This window comes from Tinamus guttatus, unplaced genomic scaffold (genome assembly GCF_059628265.1).
Source record: "Tinamus guttatus ecotype Peru unplaced genomic scaffold, ASM5962826v1 Tinamus_guttatus_pri_ptg000086l, whole genome shotgun sequence".
In the NCBI taxonomy this organism is placed as follows: Eukaryota; Metazoa; Chordata; class Aves; order Tinamiformes; family Tinamidae; genus Tinamus; species Tinamus guttatus.
The window spans coordinates 1,166,107-1,188,649 of NW_028288620.1; the positions used below are offsets into that span (position 1 = coordinate 1,166,107).

The 22,543-nt window shown below is 36.0% G+C and overlaps 1 protein-coding gene across 1 annotated transcript in view; it reads right to left on the minus strand.

The window, feature by feature from the left end:
• Nucleotides 1-13,650: 13,650 nt before the first annotated feature.
• The window catches only part of HNF4G (hepatocyte nuclear factor 4 gamma), a 54,858-nt gene continuing 45,965 nt past the window's right edge, over nt 13,651-22,543 (minus strand). The window contains exons 5-10 of the mRNA XM_088520337.1: nt 19,318-19,473; nt 17,034-17,121; nt 15,335-15,487; nt 14,906-15,142; nt 14,311-14,433; nt 13,651-13,920 (exon numbers count right to left, since the gene is read on the minus strand). Of these exons, the coding sequence (XP_088376463.1) occupies nt 13,802-13,920; nt 14,311-14,433; nt 14,906-15,142; nt 15,335-15,487; nt 17,034-17,121; nt 19,318-19,473 (876 nt within the window). The 3' untranslated portion in view covers nt 13,651-13,801. The remainder of the gene's footprint in view (nt 13,921-14,310; nt 14,434-14,905; nt 15,143-15,334; nt 15,488-17,033; nt 17,122-19,317; nt 19,474-22,543) is intronic.

Sequence of the window (22,543 nt, forward strand, 5' to 3'; positions counted from 1 at the left end):
CTTGTTCTAGTATAGTGAGGCAAGGACAACAAAGCTCAACCAGTATTATGTCACTTCATTCATTTTTCACCTCTTTTCACTTCTGTATTTCATCTCTGACAAGATCATCTCTGTGCCTTTTTATGATCAAAGTCAGAAAAGTTAGATTTTGGGGCACTGAATATGGATCAGAGAGTCTTTTTGTCTAAAAAGCTTGCATTTGTTTAAAATCAATATTTATATTTTATAAAACATTTCAGCTTAGTCTCAAGTGCTGTTTGGGTATTCTTTAATTTAAAATCAATCACATTTTACAGAAGGAAGAGCCCGCGTAAAAATATTAATTCATGGGAAAATATTAACCACACTCAAATGTGAGTATATTTTTCCAAGGTGTAAGCAAAGCTCTCCAGAATTAGGACAGCAGAAAACATTTTTTCTACTGTTTTTATCTAAATAAGGCAAAAAGAAAGAAGTAAAAATGAAGACAGCAACTTGTCATGAACAGTACCGAAGATCACTAGGAAATCTTTCTGAAGTACAGAAGAGGAGCCTAAGATTTTGACCATACAGTGGCCCTATCTGTGTGATTCTGACTGCCTTTGCAGGTAAGGTCAACATATCCTTTCAGTTTTTCTTTTACTGAGCCTGCCTAGAAGTATTCCAGTCTTTGATTCCAAGACCATCTGTCTACCAGTGGCTTTGAGATGTAATAACTAAAGTAGGTGCTTAGGAGTTATGTAGATTGCTTTAGGGATTAGAAATGTCAGATTTGGAAGAACTAATGTGATAAAGTTTGTTGAGAAACAATAAAGTCTAGTTTCAGAGAAAATTTCAGACTTAGAATTCAACACTTCTTTGTCCTTTCCTAAATTATATTTTTCATTTAGAATGTTGAGATTGTGGAAAGTAAAACAAAATACAAAAATGGGCACTCAAGAACCAGAAAAAAAAAAATGCTTGTGACACTTTGGCTTACTAAATCTCGGCATGGCTTCACCAAGGGGAAGTCATGTTTGATGGAACTGATAGCCTTCTAGCCTGGAAAGCAGCTCTGTGCAGAGGAATTAGGGAGTCCTGATGGACAGCAAGTTAACCATGAGTCAGCAATGTGCCCTTGTGGCCAAAAAAAACAGTGGCATCCTGGCCTGCATCAGGAGGAGCACTGCCAATAAGTCGTGGGAGGTGATCCTCCCCCTCTACTCAGCTCTGGTGAGGCCACACCTGGAGTGTGTAGTTCTGGACTCCCCAGCACAAGAGGAACATGGAACTTCTCAAGAGGGTCCAGCACAGAGCAAAGGAGATAATTAAGGGACTGGAGCATCTATCTTATGAGGAAAGACGAAGTGAGCTGGGCTTGTTTAGCCTGCAGAAGAGGAGACTGGGAGGGGGTCTGATCAATATGTATAAATACCTGAGGGGAGAATGTAAAGCAGATGGGTCCAAGCTCTTCTTGGTAGTGGCCAGCAGCATGACAAGGGATAATGGGCACAAATTGAAACACAGGTAGTTCCATCTCCATGTGAGGAAGAACTTCTTTCCTGTGAGGGTGACAGAGCTCTGGAACGGGCTGCCCAGAGAGGTCGTGCAGTTTCCTCTGGAGATTTTCCAAACCCACCAGCATGCAACCCTGTGCCACCTGCTCTAGGTGTCCCTGCTTGAGCAGGGGGTTGGACTAAATGATCTCTAAAGGTCCCTTCTAACCTCAACCGTTCCATGATTCTGTGATTCTGTGATTTTTAAGCCATCAATAAACATGAGCAGTTTCTGCGTTTTTTTTTATTTGTTTGTTTGTTTATTTGTTTTCATCTCTTACTGAGATAGGTGATTTATTTAGACCATTTAAGCTTTTTTCTTTACTGGACAGTCTAAAAGGCCTCCTGTTGGAGCTGGATGTACGAGGCTGAATACTTTCTCACACAAACCAAGTTCTGTTGGACTGGCCCTTGACTATCTGGTTGGAAATAAAAATATTCCCAGGCATAGGCCAAGCCTGTGATGTTCAGGAGGTAAGAGTAATTAAGTTGTAGGTACTGCAGCATTATGCCAGTGAACCAGTCCTGGAGACAAGTTGGCTACAGATAACTTCCTCACTTGGCAACCTGTTGCCACAAGCAACAGAATCACCAAGATATTCAGATTCAAGTGAGCACTTAGTCTTACAATCTTTCACAGACAAATTTGTCTGATACAAATCTTACCATCTCCCTCAACTTCTTTTTCAATAGTAAACAAAAAAAGACTGAAGTAATAACATATCCAGTTCTTAAACCTGATCTCAGAATTGTTCAGGGTGCCAAACATTTTTGTGACACAAATAAATGATTGTAAAAAAGCAGTGCCCACCCTAAATAAACAAATAAATAAATAAATACTTTAAGATGCATTAACTACTAACATTAACTGAAGAAGGGAAAGAAGTCAGAATATACTTGCCAGAAAGGTGAGCCAACCAAACAACCAAATATTTGTCCGAAAAGTTTTGGCAGGGATGTTTTAAATCACCTCCCTTTTATGCTATTGCTTCAACTTTCAAATATTCTGTGTTTTAGTAAATCATTATGAAGACAATCATATTTTGCTGTCTGCTGTTTCTCTACTACCAGGATGAGCTAGGGCATTTGAACAAGTAACTCACAAGGGAGCATTGCTTTCAGCTTGTGCTAGGTTCTGGTTTCTGCCTATTTGCATTGGTGCCCTGAAGCATTTCTTAGATCTGTGACTTGAAAAGATCAGCCACAGCACTGTATTTACCTGATCACTCACACACAACAAATTCAATCAGCCTAATTCATTCTGGAATTCATTCATTCACATGTTTATTTTGTGGTAGTGATGGTCAATTATGCCACACCAGTTATCAGGACACTGGAGCAGTGTTCCCGAATGGGTAGGTCAAATAATATTTCAGCTGATAGTGGTAGAAGCTCAATTAGTACATGAATCATTTAAAACCAGATTTAACACAGCAGTCAATAACAGTATTTGGGACACTTGCAGCAGGATCTATCTATTTAGCAAGGTAGCCTCAGGGCTGTTCTAACCTATGCCTGAGGGCTGGCCCTGCACATGGCAGCCCTGGGGTGAGGGCAGTGCTCTTAGGTGAGAGCTCCTCTTTTTTTTTTTTTTTTTTTTCCTTTCTTTTTTCTTTTTTCTTTTTTTTTTTTCTTTTCCTTACTCTCCCTGATTTTCACTGGGCACTTGTCAGCCATACCTGAAGATCTAACCCATGCATTTCTTCTTCAGAGCAAGGATAACAGGGATACTTAATGCAAACTAGGACCAATTGCAATTTCCAAATTGACTTGCCTCTTCCTCTGTTTCTGCATCTGTAGTTTTAATCACTTTAATAATTTAAGAGTCACACTCTGATCAGTGGAAAAAAAAATCTTCTGAAGAAAGAATTGAAAATTAGATCCATTAAGGGATCCAACCAAAATAAAAGACATCCCTGCACAATGGAGTATATGTGAAGAATACTAAGTCAGCCAAAAGTATGTGCAGAAGGTAACTGGGGTTTGAGGACAGTATAGCCATATCAGCACATTATATTTTTGATGAACATGTTATAGTGACAGAGGTATACTGCTTACAAAATGGCATGCTATTGGCACACCAAAGTTAACTTGGAGGCGACCCTCAAGACTCTGCTCAGCCCAAAACCAAAGTCCTCTTATAAAGTCTTTGACTTTTTTGTTTGTATTCAGAGGAAGAAACATCTTAGCCTCAAGAGTTTAGAGCTTGATGATGATCAAGTTTCCCTATGGTCAAGAAAAGGGCTTAAGAAGGAGGCAATGTACTTTCCCAGCTTTAGTTGCTAAGTGATTAATACTGATGAGAATTCCTGTATGGATAATATTTTGCATTGGAATATTTAACTTTTCAGCTCACTGCCAACTGGTTGAGTTCTCAGTCTTCATTTAGGGACTTTGTCCCCACTCTGCTTAGGGATGAACCTTAAGTAATAATTATGGTAGATAGCAAGCTAAATGCTGAGTTTCCTAAGCTAGTCTGTAAAAACTGAAGAGATGGCTTTGTGCCTGCTCCTCAAAGGACTAGGTCCTCTTTGTTCAGAAGAATTGAATGTCTGAACACAGGATTCATCCCTCTCCAGTGCTGCATATTAGAGATACGTCAGTCCTTTTAGCCAGAAAGAGATTCTGAAGATACAAAATTGGACTAGGACTTGCACGAGGGAAAATACATCACTGCTGCTATAAAGATCTCAGCTTACTCTTTTCAGTGATTTATATACTGCCAGTGTATAAACCTTTTTGTCCCTATATGAACTGTAAATGGTAGTCACATTTTTTTTCAGATATGACAGTCTTGTTCAGTAGGTTATTTTTTTCCCATTAGAACACATGCCATTAAATCCATTATCCATTCTAGTTTCTCTGTCAGTGCAATCGGTCTCCTTGCCTAGCTACAGTTAATGCCACTATTAATTAATCTTATCCTTAATTCATTCCTTGTGTATTTTTAAGGTAAATGTAGAGCTTGTAATGAGCTGGGCTGACAGATTTTGAGATGAAAGGCACAAACTCTCAGAGATACATGGGCATATAGTTACTATATGGGTTCCCAACTTCCATGTTGGAAGTTCCCAACTTCCTAAAGTGTGTGCTTAGATGCTTCTTTGGGTTGAGTCACAGAGGGCTAACTATATTTTAAAATAGTATCCCGAGCATTTTATCAGCCTTGAAGAGCTCTAGCTTATGCCCTGTGTGATGAGTACTTACTGATACAGACTGTGTTACTTTAGTGAGTCATACACAGATACTCAAAGTAACTGTATGAGGAGAAATAATAGGACCTTTGCTATCTTTACTCACATTTGCCTTCTCATATGGCAGAATTTAATCAAACTCCAAGTAAAACTTGTCATGATCTTTAGTATTTTTCTCCCAATTATATTAAAAAGTTTGGTATTGTTTTGTAATTTTGCATCATAATGCTTTTAACATAAGAAAGCAAAATGGGTAATTAATGTGAATCATTTCAATGGAGTAGCAGTGGAGGCTGGACTGTCTTTTATTCCACAGATAAAAAAAGAAGCAAGTAACTATTCCAGCTACAGGGTGATGTAGCCCCACAGATGTGCTAAAGCAGCCATTCTCCTGCTCCCTTCTTGCATTAAGGGTCATCTGCAGCACTTAGCCTCATTACCACAGAAGACACAAGTCACGTGAGACTGACTGAGCACTCTCAGTTGTATCCCTCATCATCTGAAATGAAAGAATATTAAAAGAGTTTGACACCCTACTTCAAAGGTCAACAAATAACTCTCAGTGTCTCCATATATAAAGTAAATGACAGTGGACTCAGGGCAGAGCTTTGTCTTGTGTGCTGGTTGCAGTGTAAAGTAGAGCGACATGAAATAATGAGCTTTAAATTGGTGAATTGGTTTGTGTGTACTGGGGATTAACCTGTAATACACCCAAGTTACAGAACTTCAGGGAAGAGCAGCTTCAAAGTGTTGTTGCAAACACTCTGACTGTAATGATGCCTTCTTTATAGTAATATTGGTATTCCTTGTTACCTAGTCACACATCATAATCTTAGTTTAAAATCTCAGACTATCTTGTAATAAAATTCATTCATATTAGAAAATGAAAACTGTTGAAAACTAATTTTAGCAGGATAAGTCAGAAATAAAGTGCATCAGCTAAAGATCTTGTCCAAATGCTGCATATTACTAATATTTTAACATTATGATTTAGGAATGAAATAAAAATCAAAGAGACAAAGAATGATTTATGCATTTTTGCCTCTAAAACAGAAGAGTGGCATGAACTGAGATGGGCACATTCTTCCAAATATCCCCACCCATACCAATACCGATGTAGTTTTTGTAAATAAAGTAAGCAACAACATACAGACATTTGTGTCACCATATTTCTCAGCTGCACATGGGTGAAAGGCACAAGGTCCAGTTTGATGGTTTTAAGAAAGGCGCTCAGACTCTGTAAGGTACTGTTTAAAATATCATTTATATGAACTAAAAGAGTAAGAAAAAAGAGGATAGATAATCTTATGTTCCTTCAGATGCTGAGACCCCTGAGATGTCCATGATGGATCCCAGCAAGACTCAGCACACAGTATATCTGTGGAGAGGTCTCTTGTGACATGGGGAAGCAGTTTGTAGTAGCTAACATGTCCAGGGATCATAAGTAGCGGTGTGTTCAGCATCAGATATGGCAGGAAGCCTTTTAAATCTGCTGCTATTTTCTTTTGCTCTATAATAATAGGTGCTTATTTGTCCCACGAAACTCAGCCCAAGCTCAAGTGAATCAGGGCTAGTAGCTGTGACAACACAATTGCTGTAGGCTTGATGGGTCAAGGATTCTCAGACACAGGACTCAAAATAAATTAAGCTGTAAGTAAATAAGGACTCTTACTCTGGGAAAGATAAGATTCAGGTGAGAGTGAAGTCAGAATAATGCAATTAATAGTTATTACACTAAAGAACCTTTATCACCAGTAAGCAATATTATTAGGACTGAACACAATAATTTGAGCAAATATTTCCATTAACATGCTTTAGTTGAAGTAGGTCCCATGGGTCTATTTAGTGTGCTGAATGAATTTAGTGTGCAATACTCTATGGGTCTGAGCATTCCAATTGCTTTTTTTTTAAGCCTTCTAATCTTCATTTTTTCCCTTACCAGGCATAACATAGAGATGACATCTGGCATAACACAATCAATTCCAAGAACCTAAAATCTTGAAACGGTACTCAAAATACCAGAGAGATTGACTTGTACAAAAATCCATATATTTAATTATTTCAAAATATAAATAATATTTCTGATTTCTATGTGTGTTTCACTACTTGGGGCGATTCTTGATGCTCTTGATGCTCTGTCCATGGAGAGGAAAATATTCTCTTTCACAAAGTCATATGGCTCCAGAGTCATTGCAAAAGGCAATTAGTGCTGTGTTAGTTCCTTGGCTGATTTGCTTTCTGTGGTAACTTGGTACCCTTGAGGTGCACAACACTTTTTTTTTAAGTGATTTTTTCAACTATTCCCCCTATGTTTAAGGTACATATTTCTCCTTAAATTGATGTTTCTTTCTGCAGGCCAGCCAGTGAAATCTCCAACAGTGCTCTCTTCAAACTGAGAGTGATGTGTCTTTCTCTCTTGCTTTTCAGAAGGATGCTGTCCCTATTTTCATTTTCAATATTTGAGGGGGGAGATAATGAGCAGCAACTCAGGCTGTCAGTCTCTGAACAGATAAAACATCGCAGGAATGGAATATCTACCTCTATGTATTTAATCGCATGATACAATTTTAATCAATCTTCAAAAATGAGAGTTAAAAAGATCGCAGTTCTGATACAGTTAAATCGTGATACAGTTAGATTGTGATTTTGCTGCTGAGATTAAAATGGATATTAATGTTCATGTTGCAAAAGTCTACTTCATAGTACATATAAATAGGTAAAATTTATTATTTTATAATACGTTTATTTGTATATTTTAGAGCACTGTGCCCTTTTATTACCTTTCTGATCAAGACTAATGCTCATTCAAAATCTAATATGACAATGAAAAATTTTATATGGCAAATTCTTAGCCTCTATTGCAATTGCTATCTGCTACACTTTTTGGAAACTACAGTAAATTAGTCTCAGGCTATGGTAATCTTAATTATATCTTGGAATAGATGTTGGAAATATCTTGAACAAACTAGTTTAGTTTGTTCTCTTTGTCTCTTAATGCAAAATCTCTATGTTCATATACTTGCATTATTGAAATTACAAAAGGCAGGCATCTGAAAAATGGGATTCTTTGTTGGGCAGACATATTCATGAAAATTCAGTCCATTGTAAGAGTATCAAAAAAAGGGGAAAAATGCTTGCTGTTCAAAAGGTAACATTAGATATGCCATTTCATTTTCGTGCTGAAAAATGAAAAAGAAATTATTCTCTAAAAATAAAGTATTTATGTGATCTCAAAAATGAATGTCTATGAATTTGGCATACTTTTAGCTTGCTAGTAGTTTTAACCTAAGCTGTTTAGTAGTTTTATTCAAACAGACAGGAAATAGAGGTCATTCCCATAGGATACACAAGCACTCCACAGACAAAATGCTTCAATTGTGGCTAATACAACTTGTTGAGGTGACAGATCAAAACATCATTGTCAACTATAATGGCTATCTTTTCTACAAAGTTGTTTCATATTCAGACATTACTTCTAATTCATCTCTGACCCATATGTAAACTAAAATGTGATTGTATTTTTATCTCCTATCAGTCGGCCTAGGACAAATATAAAATATATATATATTAGCATAACGGATGAGCTGCTGCCACAGATAAGAAACAAACTGTTGGGGGCATACTAAGGTAGGTGTGTTTGATGACCTGCTCAAGAAAAATTGCAAATGAATCAGCTATTTCAAAATTATAGTGAACAAATAACAGGCTGGGACACAAAACCATACTCTATTGAGCAAAACTGTCCAAGCTCACATTGGTAGTGATGTCAGATCTGTGCAGCCCATCTTTTCTTCCTTCTTTTCCTAAATTCTCTTGAAAGACTGTAACTGACCTTGTCATACTTTTGTTCTAATATTTTTTCTCTACCAGTCATTATCTCTTTTAACTTTTTAAAACAATTTCTCTACCAGAGCTGCATATCTCTGTGCAATCTTTGCTTCTACATCTCCTTGCAGATATTCAGAATTCTCAAACTAAAACAACAACTGCTGTCATTTAGGCTAAATCAATACCCAATGACAGAAGTTATGGTGGGGGCGGTGGCAAGATCCCCAGAAAGCCACTGAGCCTACTCACACATATGAGGTTCTGAATTGTTCAGATACCATCTCCTTATTACCATAAGACTAAGCCAGTTCTCAAAGGCAACATTAGCCAGCACTGTTCAGACACAAGTCACAGAGACATTGCCATGTGTATTTCTAATATTTCTTCTCCAATTTCAGAGAACATCCAGTGGTTTGCCTGAGCCTTAACCAGGGCCACCCCTTAATTAGACTGGCTGAACAAGACTTGCAGCTGTTCACTCTCTGGAGCACACTCTATTATGGTAGACACTGGTGACTTTGACCTTTGCCAAAGGAAGAAGTGGTGTCATGCCCAGAATCATCAGCAATTGCAATTAAGCCCGCTCCCTGATGTGAGCTGCAGCCATTGCCACATCATGCAGTGTTAGTGAGGAGCTGAGAAACCTCTTAGCCCCACCAATAAATCAATGTTGATGTGGCATCTTTGACCCTTAACTCTGATGAACTACCAGATAATGTCAATAACAATAGCTCCACCCCAACCTTATGGAATAGAGATCATCATCATAATTTATTATTTTTTTTTTAGACTTAGTATAAATAACATTTTAGGCATAAGTCTTTTCCTCCATCTTAATGAGATTTTGTTCATCCTCTTCAGATGCTATTGGCTGGACATATTCAAATAAAAACAGTCCTTCCATCTGCTTATAGAAAACTAAAATCCTCTTTCATTCTATTATGTTTCAAAGTTTCTTAGAAATCATGTATGCATTTTAATTTAATTTCTGTGGAAGAGATTTTTGAAATTTCTTGCAGTTCAGCACCTTTTCTCCTGACTGTAATCAAATTTACATTTTAATTTCGTATAGGATTCTTTATATCTACCTAGACTTTCTGATTGGCAAAAATATTTTGATTTGCCAGAAAACAATAAAAAAAAAACAAAAAAAAATGTTAATGTCAATCCTGATAAGAACTATGCTCCTTTTTTTTCTGTATTATAAAACTGGCAAAAGAGGAAGAAGTCCATTAACACAGTTAATGAGTACTCCTGGATAAATAAGGTTGTTGCTATTGCTGCAGCTGTTGTTATTGTTAGGGAGGATGGAGGAAAAGAAGAAAGCTAAGGACTATAGGTTAGAGACAGTATAAAATATGTAGAAATTTGCAAACCACTGCAGAACGCTTATGGAATAATTCATGCAAAATGTGGAGTTAAGTCTTGCTTTTTATAAACTTTACCTAAGTGTATGCAAATAATGGAGACATACTGTTAGAAATAATCTATTGGATAGGCGATCATTTTGCTCATCAGACACTGTCTGATATCCTTCAGGTGAAAAAAGAACTGCTAATTTTACAAATTCTAGCAAAGATCTATGGATTCTTTTCTTAAACTCTTGATAATGTTAATTTTTCAGTAACACAAGGTTCCTGGTATTCAATAAATTTATTCAGAATTCCTTCACTGGGAAAATTTTCTTATTGTGCTTAGAACTGAAAGCTAGTACATCCTTCTCTCTCTATTTAAAATATGTGTTCATACACATATGGACCTGTTTGTAAAGTAGATTTATAGAAATCCTTAAAGAAGACTCTGTCTGTTAGCACTTTGGTGCATTGAAGATTTAGAGGAGGTTTTCTGCATTGCAGACTGAAAAATAAAATCTACTCCCCAATCTTTTTTTTCTTTCATTACCTACTTTCAAAAGTTAACTTCTTTCATCCAAGTCAGTAATTACAAGTAAAACACAGAGAAATCCTTACTGTACAATAATCAGACACAAGCTTCTCAAACAGACCTGAAGTTCTCCATCAGAAGTCTTCTGCTTCCCATGGCAGCTTTGCTTTGTACCTCTGCACTCTAGTGTAGATGATATAAATGACACCAAAATCAAAACCTATTTGAAACCTGCTCAGAAGGCACACACTAGCAAATATACTTTGCGTTTAGCAGATACTCATTGCCTGACAAAAAAGTATCAGTAGGAGTGAGTTTAATAGTTTAGAATATCTTTATCTATAAAACAAAGAACTGCGTAGCTGTGACCAAATTAGCTTAAATAACAGTGCACCGGAACAACTAGAGGCAATGTTTTGTCAAGTTATCCCTGTCCGTAAAAAAGACTGCTGAATACATGCTTCATTTTAAACACAGAGGGAATGAAGCATGTGCATGAATTCTTTTCTGAGTCAGAACTAAGAACTGAAAATTATAGCTATGTAATAGTTAGCAGTAGAATCAGCTAAAATGTTGCCATCATGTTGTCATACAATTTCAATACTGTAGGAATGAAAATATGCTACATTTTTATATTTATACATAAGATAAACAATATAAAACATCATCATTGTTTATGAAAATAGTCAAAAAATTACCAAAAGGCAAATGTGATATTCAGATCATTCATTTTTCTTTATTGAGCTTTGATGAAAAACAGTCCATTTGAAACATTTCCAGCAACCATTTCTATTCCAAGTATTCAACACAAAAACTTGGTATCAGAGTTCAAACATATAATGTTACGTCTTATTATAATTTAATATTTAACAAAGCTAATCATTTTTGATTTTGCATAATTACATTTACAAAAATAATGTTACATTTATAAAATAAATCAGCTTTTCCCAATAAATTACAGTGGTGATCCTATTCAAAAATGTAGTATACCATACAAAATACAGCTTTAGTAAGATGAAATACTAGAGTATGCTTCATCCAGTACATTTTGGCAGTGTCAGAAAGCATTTTATTGTACATCCGATATCTAAATTACAGTGTGAAGACTAAACCAAATAAGCTACTCTGTGCATTGCTTATATAAGGCAGAGGTGGCCAACTTTCTTTTTAGTCAAATGTTCTAAACCAGAAAAATACTATTATGTTTATACATCTAACTTAGTTAATCTAATCCAGTAAAGGCATGCAGATCCAACCGGGGACAAACACTCTTCCTACGACAGATGCACAAGGTAACCCCGGTCAGTCATTTTTCATGCACGCTTTATGTGTTTCATCAAAAAGCACTAATGGCCTATGTGTAAAAATAGCACAGTCCTAATTCTCCTGAAGTTAATGGCAAAACTTTGTTACTTTATTTTATCATGGTAACTCATGCTAAAAGAAAAAAAGCCTTAAAAAAGGAGAACTGCATTGGCAAAAAAAAAAAAAAAAAGTAACCAGCAAAAGAAAAAACACTCCTTGGAAAAATAAAACATTACCTAAAAAGCAAAAACATTAAGAGCTACTATATGCAGATTTAAGTACAAAAACAACTACTTCAAAACACCTAAAGAAACACACAGCATCTACCTGATGGTAAGTGTATTCTTATTAAAGCATTTTGCATGTTCAGATAAGCACAGCCTTTACTCCATCCCATTTCCTCTTTGTGAAAAAGTAGCTCTAGGATCTACTATGAGCTTCTGATGTTATGATCAATGCAGATACCTGGCTCAGGACAACCAACATCCACCTTGTAGCACTCCTGACCCCAGAGGGGTTTGGTTTTTGTTTTGTTTTGTTTTGTTTTTGTTTGTTTGTTTGTTTCCCTGTTGTTCTATTACACAACTTCTGGGAAGAACATTTACTTTAAAGCACAAAGGAAAAGCACTGCTGTCTGGAATACATAAAATGTGCAAAATCATGATGATTTTCTTATGACATCAGCATTGTATGAACAATAGAATCACTTTATGTATCAGACTAGATCATTTTCACCAGTTCTGACTAGGAGTGAACATATGCCTAAGTGAGCACCTATCACAAGGTGTCCTTTGTGAAATGCACCGAGAGGGCAAATCCAGATGAGATTTTATAGATTCCAGACACAGAAGTTTAGTAACTGCTGGATCCCTGCAAGCTGGAAAGGGAGGAAGAGGAGCAAAAGGAGGCTCATCACATTAAGTAGAGTGTTTGTCATAAGCGTCTGGAAACTGTAAGAGTTTGAAAACCAGAGACTAATTAATTAATGCTGGCTGTCTTCTGGTTTGAACTACTATGGCTCAAAACATGAACATATGGAACTAAGCTTCCGTGTGTTTGCCATTCCAGTTAGTGAGCCGTATCTCTCCAGACATATAATAGCTACATAACTATTAACTACTCTGCCTGCATTCGCTAGCCTGTTAGACAAATAAACACGATCACTGCATTTACACTAGCAAATTACACAATAAAAAGTCTATTCTTCAGCCCTGAGGTCAAGTGGCATGATCTGAACATATTCATACAGTTATATGCTGCGAGCCCCTAATGAAAGGTGGCCATGCCCAAAGTGCCCAGTGAAAAGTATCCTTGAAATGGCCTAATTCATAAAGCATGCCCAAAATTTACCAGCATAAATGCTAGTCTACTGGTTTCTGCACCCTTACCTTGGCACTGTTTAGTTGACTAATACAGGCATTTTTTGTGTATGCAAAACCTTGAATATATTTGCACATAGCAGGCCTTTTGATTCATTCAAACAAATAGGTAAGAATAGGAGAATTTTATTTAACACACAAATTTTAGTTGAAGAACACAGTTCTTTCATATTAGGATTTTTAAAATGATTTGGGTATTTCTGTCCAATGAATATTTTCTGCTTTTTATTTAATACACCTACTTTTACTGTTTCATTATTTATGGAATCTTGGCTTGTGTTTGATTAAACCACTTTTTCATGTCTACTATTCACAGCTAAACAAGCAATAACTAGTTCAGTCACAATGAAAAAAAAATTAAAAAATTATATACACATCTAAAACAATAATATTAAGATGACAACTAAAACAAGAAATAAAAAAATGAATCTGTGCAGTTAAAAAGATCTAAAAACAATATCGAGTTCTATATATGTTTCTCAGACTGCAGTACCCACAGTTAAAATTGTATGTCGCAGTGAGAACATTAGTACTTTCTGAATCATGAAAGAAAAGTCGCAAGAAACACCCGCAGTAGTGGCTGCTGAGGCAATAATCTCCTTTGGTAACCTGAGATATTAAATGTGCAAGTGTCCTAACAATTTATCTAGTGCATAAAAAGGATGGAAGGAGGGGAGAGAGAGAGCATGAAATATTATCACAAGGGTTTTTGTTTCAAAATAGATTGTTGTGCAATGACTGAGGCCTGATTCGTAGACATTTTGTACTCTTGCCCAGAGCCCTGAGGAGGAGAAGGTAATGGAGTTTCTGGAGTTGCTGAAAAAGAATTCAGAGACAATTACGAATTTTTATACTCTGGTCAGCATGCACACATACATGTTACTGTGCCAAACTAGGTTCTTTTAAACTTGACCTATTAGGTAAATAGGTCATTTTAATTACCAGAATTTTTAGTTTATTAAAAGCTGTGTATAGGAAAACCAATGATAAAATTGGAATTGTGACAACTTTTAAAACTAGATTAAATTCAAGTCAAACTTCTTGTTTAGCACTGTTTTTATGCATATGTTTTTAGTACACAATTATTTTAATACAAAGAATGACAGTGAAATAATTCTACTAGCATTGACAGGCCACCATTTGAATTAATATTCTTAAATGTAATAATGAAATGTTATGACATAATGCTAACTTGCAATTACTTACGAATCTGTTCTGCATGTACAGGAGCAGACATTGAACTTATGAGGACAGTTTGGCCAGTTAGCGGATCCTGTGCTAGGTGAGGATGTACTGGGTGATGTAGATGACTAGCATCATGAGAAGTACCTGCAAAAATAACACGAGCACATATCAGTTCAGAAGAGCATCTTGTTGTCAGCAAATTATACTGTAGTAATTACATTTCTGTAGAGCAAATATTTTGATTGGTAATTTGAATAATTGCCTCTGGGTATTCATTAAACAATTTAACCAGACTTCAACCATATTAAGCACCGTGTTTATTTTCACTGCTTTGACTGCATTAATATAGAATTTCATGAAATATTTGTATGGATTCTTCAGTCTGCCTAGGGAATTCTGTGTCTAGATAAACAGCAATGCCTGAGAAATACAATTTGAACATGTAGGACTGAGTAAACAACAAGCCAAGACTAGCTAAGACTAGAGGATTATAACCAACAATTATTTGACTCCAAATCTCTGTCACTGGCCAGTGGATGAAATGCTTACACGATTCTCTCAATTCCCCAACACAGTGAATTCAACAAAATATGATAAATTAAAGATATTAACTTACCTCCCAGTAACATTTCCTGAAGCAAACTGTCAATTTTAACAATTCCAAAGAGCTTGACCAGTTGTATTTGCTCAATCATTTGCCAGGTGATGCTCTGGAGTGTAGGCAGTAGAAGCAGGAGTTCTCCAAACCTTCCTCGGGAGTCATACTGGCGATCATTGATGTAATCCTCTAAACTGATCTGGACTTGGAACCGCATGTTCTTAATCTTGATTGGATTGCTCAGGCCCTTTGCATCTTAAAAAATGAGAAAGGCTTTACTTCAAATCAGGTTATGATTTGAGAGGATCATCTTAAGGCTTTTTTTTTCCTCTTTTTTTTTTTTTTTTTTTTCCCATCCAGCTGGACAATGGGAGAAATGCTACTTCGAAATATTGTTTTCATTGTAAATATGTAAAGTAGTTCTGAGATGTATTTTGGAATATGTACCTGGATCAAAAAATACAATTGCTTTCAAGCAAGCGTACTCATTGTCATCTATTTGAATTTCCTGGAAGGGTCGAACTAGTTCATCGAGAATCCGATTTGCCACTCGGCTGATCTCTACTTCAGAACTGTTGCGATGGATTATGTAATTGTTACCTTGGAGAGAAAAAGTACCGACATATAGTATTGATAACTCATAAACATTTAGATGTAAAATTTTCAGAAGCACATTTCTATTCGCACAATCAAATTTATGAACATTACTTTCTTTTTCCTGCAATAACTTTCCTTCCTACCATATGAAACCATTATTTTGAAAATACAGTTTATGGGCAAAATATAGCTCTCTCCTTTAAAATAATCTATGCATGTGACTATGTCATCATGTCCTGATTAATTCACAGAACTGAGGTTCATATTTGAATGCATAAACATAGATGAAGTAGGCCTTCATGTCTACGTAAGAAGTTAGCATTAAACTGATTTTAAATTTCTTCCTCCCTTATAAAAAATGATATATTCTAGGATGATTGAAAAGAATCTGTCAATGGACAAAGAAGACTTCTTTTAGAAAAGGAGTCAGGAATGTTGAGGGTGAAAGCTGAAAAGACTGCTAATGCAAGTAGAATCTTGAGAGCAAGCACTTTGTTTCCTTCATATGGTATGTGTAAAAGTAAATTCAAGTTGATTCAGAGCTATGGAAAGGCAGACCTGAAAAGGAAGTAGAACAAGCAGGAGAGAATCCACCTTTGTGTATCACAACATAAATGAAGAAAGTAAGCTGAGTCCATATTCTGCCTAGTCTTGGTTTGCATTCAAGATCCTGTCCGGTAAGACCTACACACTTTCTCACAAGAGAGCCAAAGTACTGCATATGTTTACTGAAAACATTTTTGTCGAGTGCATTCAGACTGAAGTGTACTGTCGACAGTGGAGAAGCATTTGTCACGTTACTATGCACAAAAGCATACATCTCATTGTATGACTGTATCTCTGTTGCATAAGAAAATGGAAAACATGCATCCACCACGTGATAATAACCCCTTCCATGAGCTGGCATGCTCTCAGTCTGTAATCTAACAAGAGAGTCATTTCCGTGCCTGTGTGCCTCCTGGCCTACTAGACACATTGCAGTACCATGAATGGGCACATCCCTCACATGCCTGCATATTGGTTACGTGGTGACTAGACGGTGACCGAAAAGGCAGGAGGGAAAATGCCCTTGGGAAAAAGAGTTACTGGGAACTGTATCCGAACAATTCTTTCAGCCTGCAGCATCTTCTGTGTCCACATAAGAAGAACTTTTGGGAAAGAGCCAAATGAACAAATATATTTCACCAAGACGGAGCTCAGCACATGAGCCACAGATTAGTTCTTCCTCTCTTAAATAAAGTTTTCTTATTTATTTTTAGTAGGACAATGGTACCAGGAAAGATTCCAATGAAAGGTGTCATTTTGCCAAGAACCCTCTAGGCTGTAGCTTTTGCTATCCAATGAACATTTTGTGATTTTAATTTACAAGCTACTATCCACCTACTTTTGCTGGAACAAAGCGCATGACATGATGTCATTAATAAATATTTAGCATGCACAGAATGCATTGCTTTGATTATGTCAGGACTGTTGTCCCGCTTACATGATTACATGGTTGCTAGTGTAATATACTATCATTATTATTAATTAAAGCAAAACCAATATTTACCTAAAAGTAAAATGTCCTTATACCCCATGGACCTTTTTGCTGCTCCAAGCAACAGGTGTTCGCCAGCATGTGCTCTTAATAGGGCAACCTTAGAAAAAACAGTACGCTCATTAGAGGATAAAGCACTAAGTTCCAATAGGGACAAGAGAAATGAGAATGTATGTTACAGTGAGCATAAAGTGAATGATGCAAGTGAATGCAAAAAAAACTTTTCTTTGCAACATTATACTAATAAAACTATAAAACTAAATTGTACTTCATCTCTTCTAGAATTTGGACTAGACTTTAAGCTTACAGGTTTGCAAAACACTTGTCGATAAATACAGTATTTGCATTTACTTCCTCATGTTTATTTCCTTAACAATATCATTTTTTTTCTGAAATTTAAGTTGATGCTAAGACTCCAATGGACTAGAATGAGTTATTATGTCAGGATTTCATTTTTCTCAACTCGAACAAAAAACCTCTAATGTTTTTACTTAAGAAAGGGTTTCTTCCCAACAAAGCTAGATATGCAAAGTATACACAACAATGAACATAGAAGAAACCTGATTCATACCAGGAAGACAGTTAAAAACAGTTTAGTTTAAAAACAGTTTACTCTGGTTTACTGTGCATTATAGTTACTTCCCTTTGGCTCTATTTGATTCCTAACCCTCCACATTTCTAAACCACTCTGTGATTCTGTTATGTGTTAAGACCTTTCAAAAGTCCTAGTAGACTCCTAGTAAATTTGTCTGCTTTGGCTTGCTCTGTGGTTTGTAATTAGGTTGATTTCTAGGTTAGGAATCATTTGCTTGAAACCAAATGGTCTACTGGATAGCTAAATGCATAATTAGAAAGAATTTATCACAAACACAAAAGTTCTGTTTGTATCAGATACTTAAGATTTAAGTATCTGATCTAAGTATCTAAGTGTTTCTAAGATACTTAAGTTCAGAAATATTTCCCCACATGTACTCTCTAAGTAGCAAAGTTGATATGCTTTTCAGCCTAAATTGTTACCTATGTTCTTTCTAAGCTGAAATATATATATGAAATATATTTTTTTTTCCTTAAAGAATACAGAAACTAACTTGTTTTTTCATGAGGCTTGATCCTTTTCCCATTACTTCATGCCAACTTAAGAAGTAGAAATAGCAATATTTACTGCTTGCTTTTTTTTTTTGCCTTTTTTGAAACAGGACATTCAAAGATCAAATAATACTTCTATTATATGAACAATAGATTTTTAACTTATTCCACTATCCTGAGCTTCAGCACATATCCTATATTCTGTGGATTTGCAAAGGCATCGTCAAGATCCCAATCTGAGAGGTTTCGTGTGGTCTGAAACACCTCTATGTTCTTGAAGAGTATAAGAGTGAACGATCTCAGCTTGAGTCTCAAAACCAAGGGTGATCCAACCTTCTTTGTGGGACCTTGTTAAAAAATGAGAGACTGGAGACAAAGAGAAGGAATTACACGATGCCTTTTAATAGAATAATTTTCAATCTGAAAAAAGATTTCAGAGGACCTGAATCAAGAGATTCGTAGCCATGAATTAACCTTCTGCCCAGCTGGTGAGTGACAGAACTGCTTACTGCAGCACGAAGACAGGGGTTCTGAATGGCTCACTATGATTTACTCTGAAAGCCTGTGAACATTTGCTGGATAAGAGAAGTGGTTATATGTCAGACCTCTGTCATAAAAATCCTTAAGAATCTTTAAGGTTAGATGATTTTTCTCCCTATGTACTTGTTATATGTAATATAATTTTAGTGCATTATATTATAAGAAAGATTATTCACTATAGATTGCCATCTATATACGTTTGGCTTTTGCTCAAGATTCTAATGGCTTTTATTTTTGCAAGTATAGAAAACATGCTTCAAATTAAATAACATGCTGACTAAAACCTTGTTGTAATGAAAGGTGAACACGAAATAAATGTTTTTCAAGGTTGGAAAAAAAAGATGTTATTTTTAGAAGCATTTTTTTTCCCTTTCATTTTTGGCTCTACTTTTATATTTCTGTTTCCCAGAAAGATACAGAAAGCACAGAGCAAAGAAAGACATACTGATTTCCCAGAGACTTGCTTCCTTTTTGTTTTTTTTTTCAGATATGATATCTCCATTTTGGTGACTTTTTTTACTTTTGTGTGGTGATCCTAGTCCAAAATTGTATTAAGAAGGGGGCCTAACAACCAGTTCTATTTGATCCGACAAAAATATGAGTGTACACACATAATTTTAAACAGAAATAATAGAATGGTAATTAAAGTTCTCTCAGGGGTTTGTTATACCTGGTCATCCAATGGCAATTCACAGAAGCCTGGAATATATTTAGCCCATTCCACAAGGACCAAAAGTTGTTGCTTCATAGATTCACAGACATCACTAATGCCAGCAATTTTCTTAACATTTATGTCAGTGTTACCACCAGGACTGGAGACTGAGATCTGGTCATATTGAAAGAGAAAAACAAAGAGTGTTAAATTTCATGTAATTGCATTTTCAATGGTTAACAGTGCATTTAAGAAAAAATCACACTTGTAATCATGCAAACTATTGGAAAATTTATTGACCATGCAAATCATTATTCCAAATATACATTTTTATTTCTCATTTTTATTAGTGTTAAGAATTTCTCATTTTTATTAGTTGTTAAGAATTATAAAATCTTCCATTGCATGATATTATTTTTAAAAAATCCAAAATCCTCACTGTTTAGGGACGAGGAGGGGATAGGCCAGAAGTGGTTTTTTTTTTCTTTTAAAATGGCTGATATTTGCCTCACTTTAAAAGGGTCTCATAGGGGCTTGCAATAAAGTTAAGGGAAGGGAGAGAGGGGAAGTATATTCTTTTTGTGAAAACCTATGTATAAGTAACTTCAGAAGATAAAATAGAGGCTTTTAAATGCTGAAAGGAGAATGATGTGTAGTGGTGAAGCAGAAATATAAACTGAGGCATGAGATGTTTCAGGGAATGCTGTGAATGTGAGTGTGCATCAGGACACTGGTTCTATGCAATAAGAGCTCCACATCCTTCTGGGTCTGAAACTGGTGCATTTTGATATAATCACTGAGCCAAATCCTCAAATTCTTAATGACTTTTCAAGTAAAGGAAGAATGCCAGGTTTGCTATTAAACCAGGCAGGCAAGCAACTTAAGATAAAACCAGGTCTGAGAAGAGGAGGTCGCATTATCGTTAGACAGGTCCTTGCCCTATTATACCAGGAAAAAAAAAAAAAAAAAGAAAAAGGCTTCCTTGGAATACACTGTAGCTTGATTATCCAAAAAAAAGTCCATTTAGTCTTCCAGTATAGTCTGCTTGCATTTCTGAATTGTTGATGCTAAATGGGTTAATTCCTATAGACGTATCTATTATTTAAATGTATCCTACAGATATATGTTAAATCCCCCAAGTGGAATCCATGGTGAAATACCATTATCTTTTCATGAACTTCACTGAACTAAAGCTCAGTGCTTTCTAAATAATTCAGTAGTCTAAAACACTAAAAAAGTAGATATTAATGACGGTTAACCAGTTGTACATTAGTTCTCAGGGGAATATGGAAGCTAGGCAGTCCTCAGACACATAAAAAAGTTATCATATAGGAAAAGATTAGAGATACTTTCTCTTTGTAGACCAAGCATTTGCAAAATCTCTGCTGTAATCATGAGCTCATTTTGGGCATATATTCTACCGAAAGAAAGTTGAAAAAAATGAATATCATTCTGATAAATGCTACTACAATGATTTATTCTAGAAAACCCACAATACAGAAAAAGAGTAAAGAAATTCAGTATGTTTTACTTTTTCCCAGAAGAGTCTTGATCAAAATTCAAAAGCACCTACACAGAGAGATGGTTCTGATGACAGTACAAGGCAGAACAAGACATAAGAAGGTACACCAACTAGAAGTTATTTCCAGATGACAAAGAACAATGAACTTATGTAATCATTAGAATTGCTGACTCCCGAGCTTAATGCATTCTCCGTCATTAAATATATTTTAATCAAAGCTATGTATCTTTATAAATTCTATCCTATAGGGCAAATTATGGTCTTTTGCTTTGAAATTATTTGGTGAGCTTTTTCTGGGGATTCATTTGGTTTCTCCCACAGAGTTAATTACGAATTCCTAGAGCTACATCACTACACAAGGAGATGAGGCTATGGACATTCCTCTTCCTATTTCTCTGCTGTTTCAGCCTGTTCATCTTTCTTTGAGTGCATCGTGGAAATCATTGGTGTGTTATACTGTAACACTATTTTGTAATATCCCTATTGTACCGAGAGCATCAGTGACACATATTTTTGCTCTTGCATGATTTCAGCACGTCCCTTTCATATATTTGTGTGATCCTAGAAAGCTTTCTTCAGTCTGTAGTAGAAGTACTCAGACAACTTACTCCTATAAGTGTCTTCGGGGACAAAATCTTTTATTTTCTATATTCCCATATGAAAGTTCAAAACATGACACCTTTTTGCTTATTTCTCACACCTGAGGAATTTGGCTCGACCTGTGACACTCCTCTCCTCCAAGTCTCTCCCCATGACTAAACACAGACTACGGGCCTACTGACAAGGGAAAAACAGAACTTCAAGACGATACTTTTCCATCCTGTTAATGTCACCTCTTGCTCTTTGAAACAAAGAGAATACGTTCACGTTTGCTTGGCATATGGAGAACAATTCTCTCCTACTACAACATAACCAAATAGTCAGTATAAAGCATTTCCTATATGCAAGGTGAACTGAATTGGCTGAAAAGACGTTCGTGACAGGAAAGGCTGAAGAAGTGATTCTGTTTAAGAAAGCTCTTATTCCTGAAGTGCATATGTCAGCTGGAGATGATGTAGGGGGTAACATAAAACAAGTGCAATAAGCCAGTTCAAAGAATTACTAAGGAGGTAAAAATAGATTCTCTATAGGTATGAAAGGTAGGAAGGAACATTATGATCATTTAGGCAGCCCTGACATATAATATGTGCCAGAGAATATCACCCAGTAATTCCTGCATCAATTCTTTTAGAGACAGTTCCACCCTAGGAAAGAGGCTGATAAAGCACAAGATTACAAAACATTTGGGGGTTTGTAAATCAGTCAGCATGAAATCATAAAGGTGGCAGTTAAATTCTAAGTTAGCAAGAGGTGCAAGAATGTAGAATCAATGACCATTATTTATCTGAGTTGCAGAAAAGGACTGGAGACTGTTCCGTTCATCAATTGATTGAATAGGGGAAAAGAAAAAAAAAAAAGAAAATCAAGTTCATATGAGACAAAGAAAATTTAAAAGTGAGATGTGAATAGACTCTGCAGTTGGAACACTTTTGTTTGCCCTATTTATGATGCCAAAGGATATTAAAAATGGGAGTTTCAAAAGAAAGTAAGGAAATGAGTGTCCACACCCCTTTGAAAAGTAATGACTTCGGACATTTTTTTCCTATCGTTCATGGAAAAAGCAGCTTCAAGGAATAGATAGATGCCACCAGCTGCCTGAGAGAGCAACTGATTTAAAAGCAG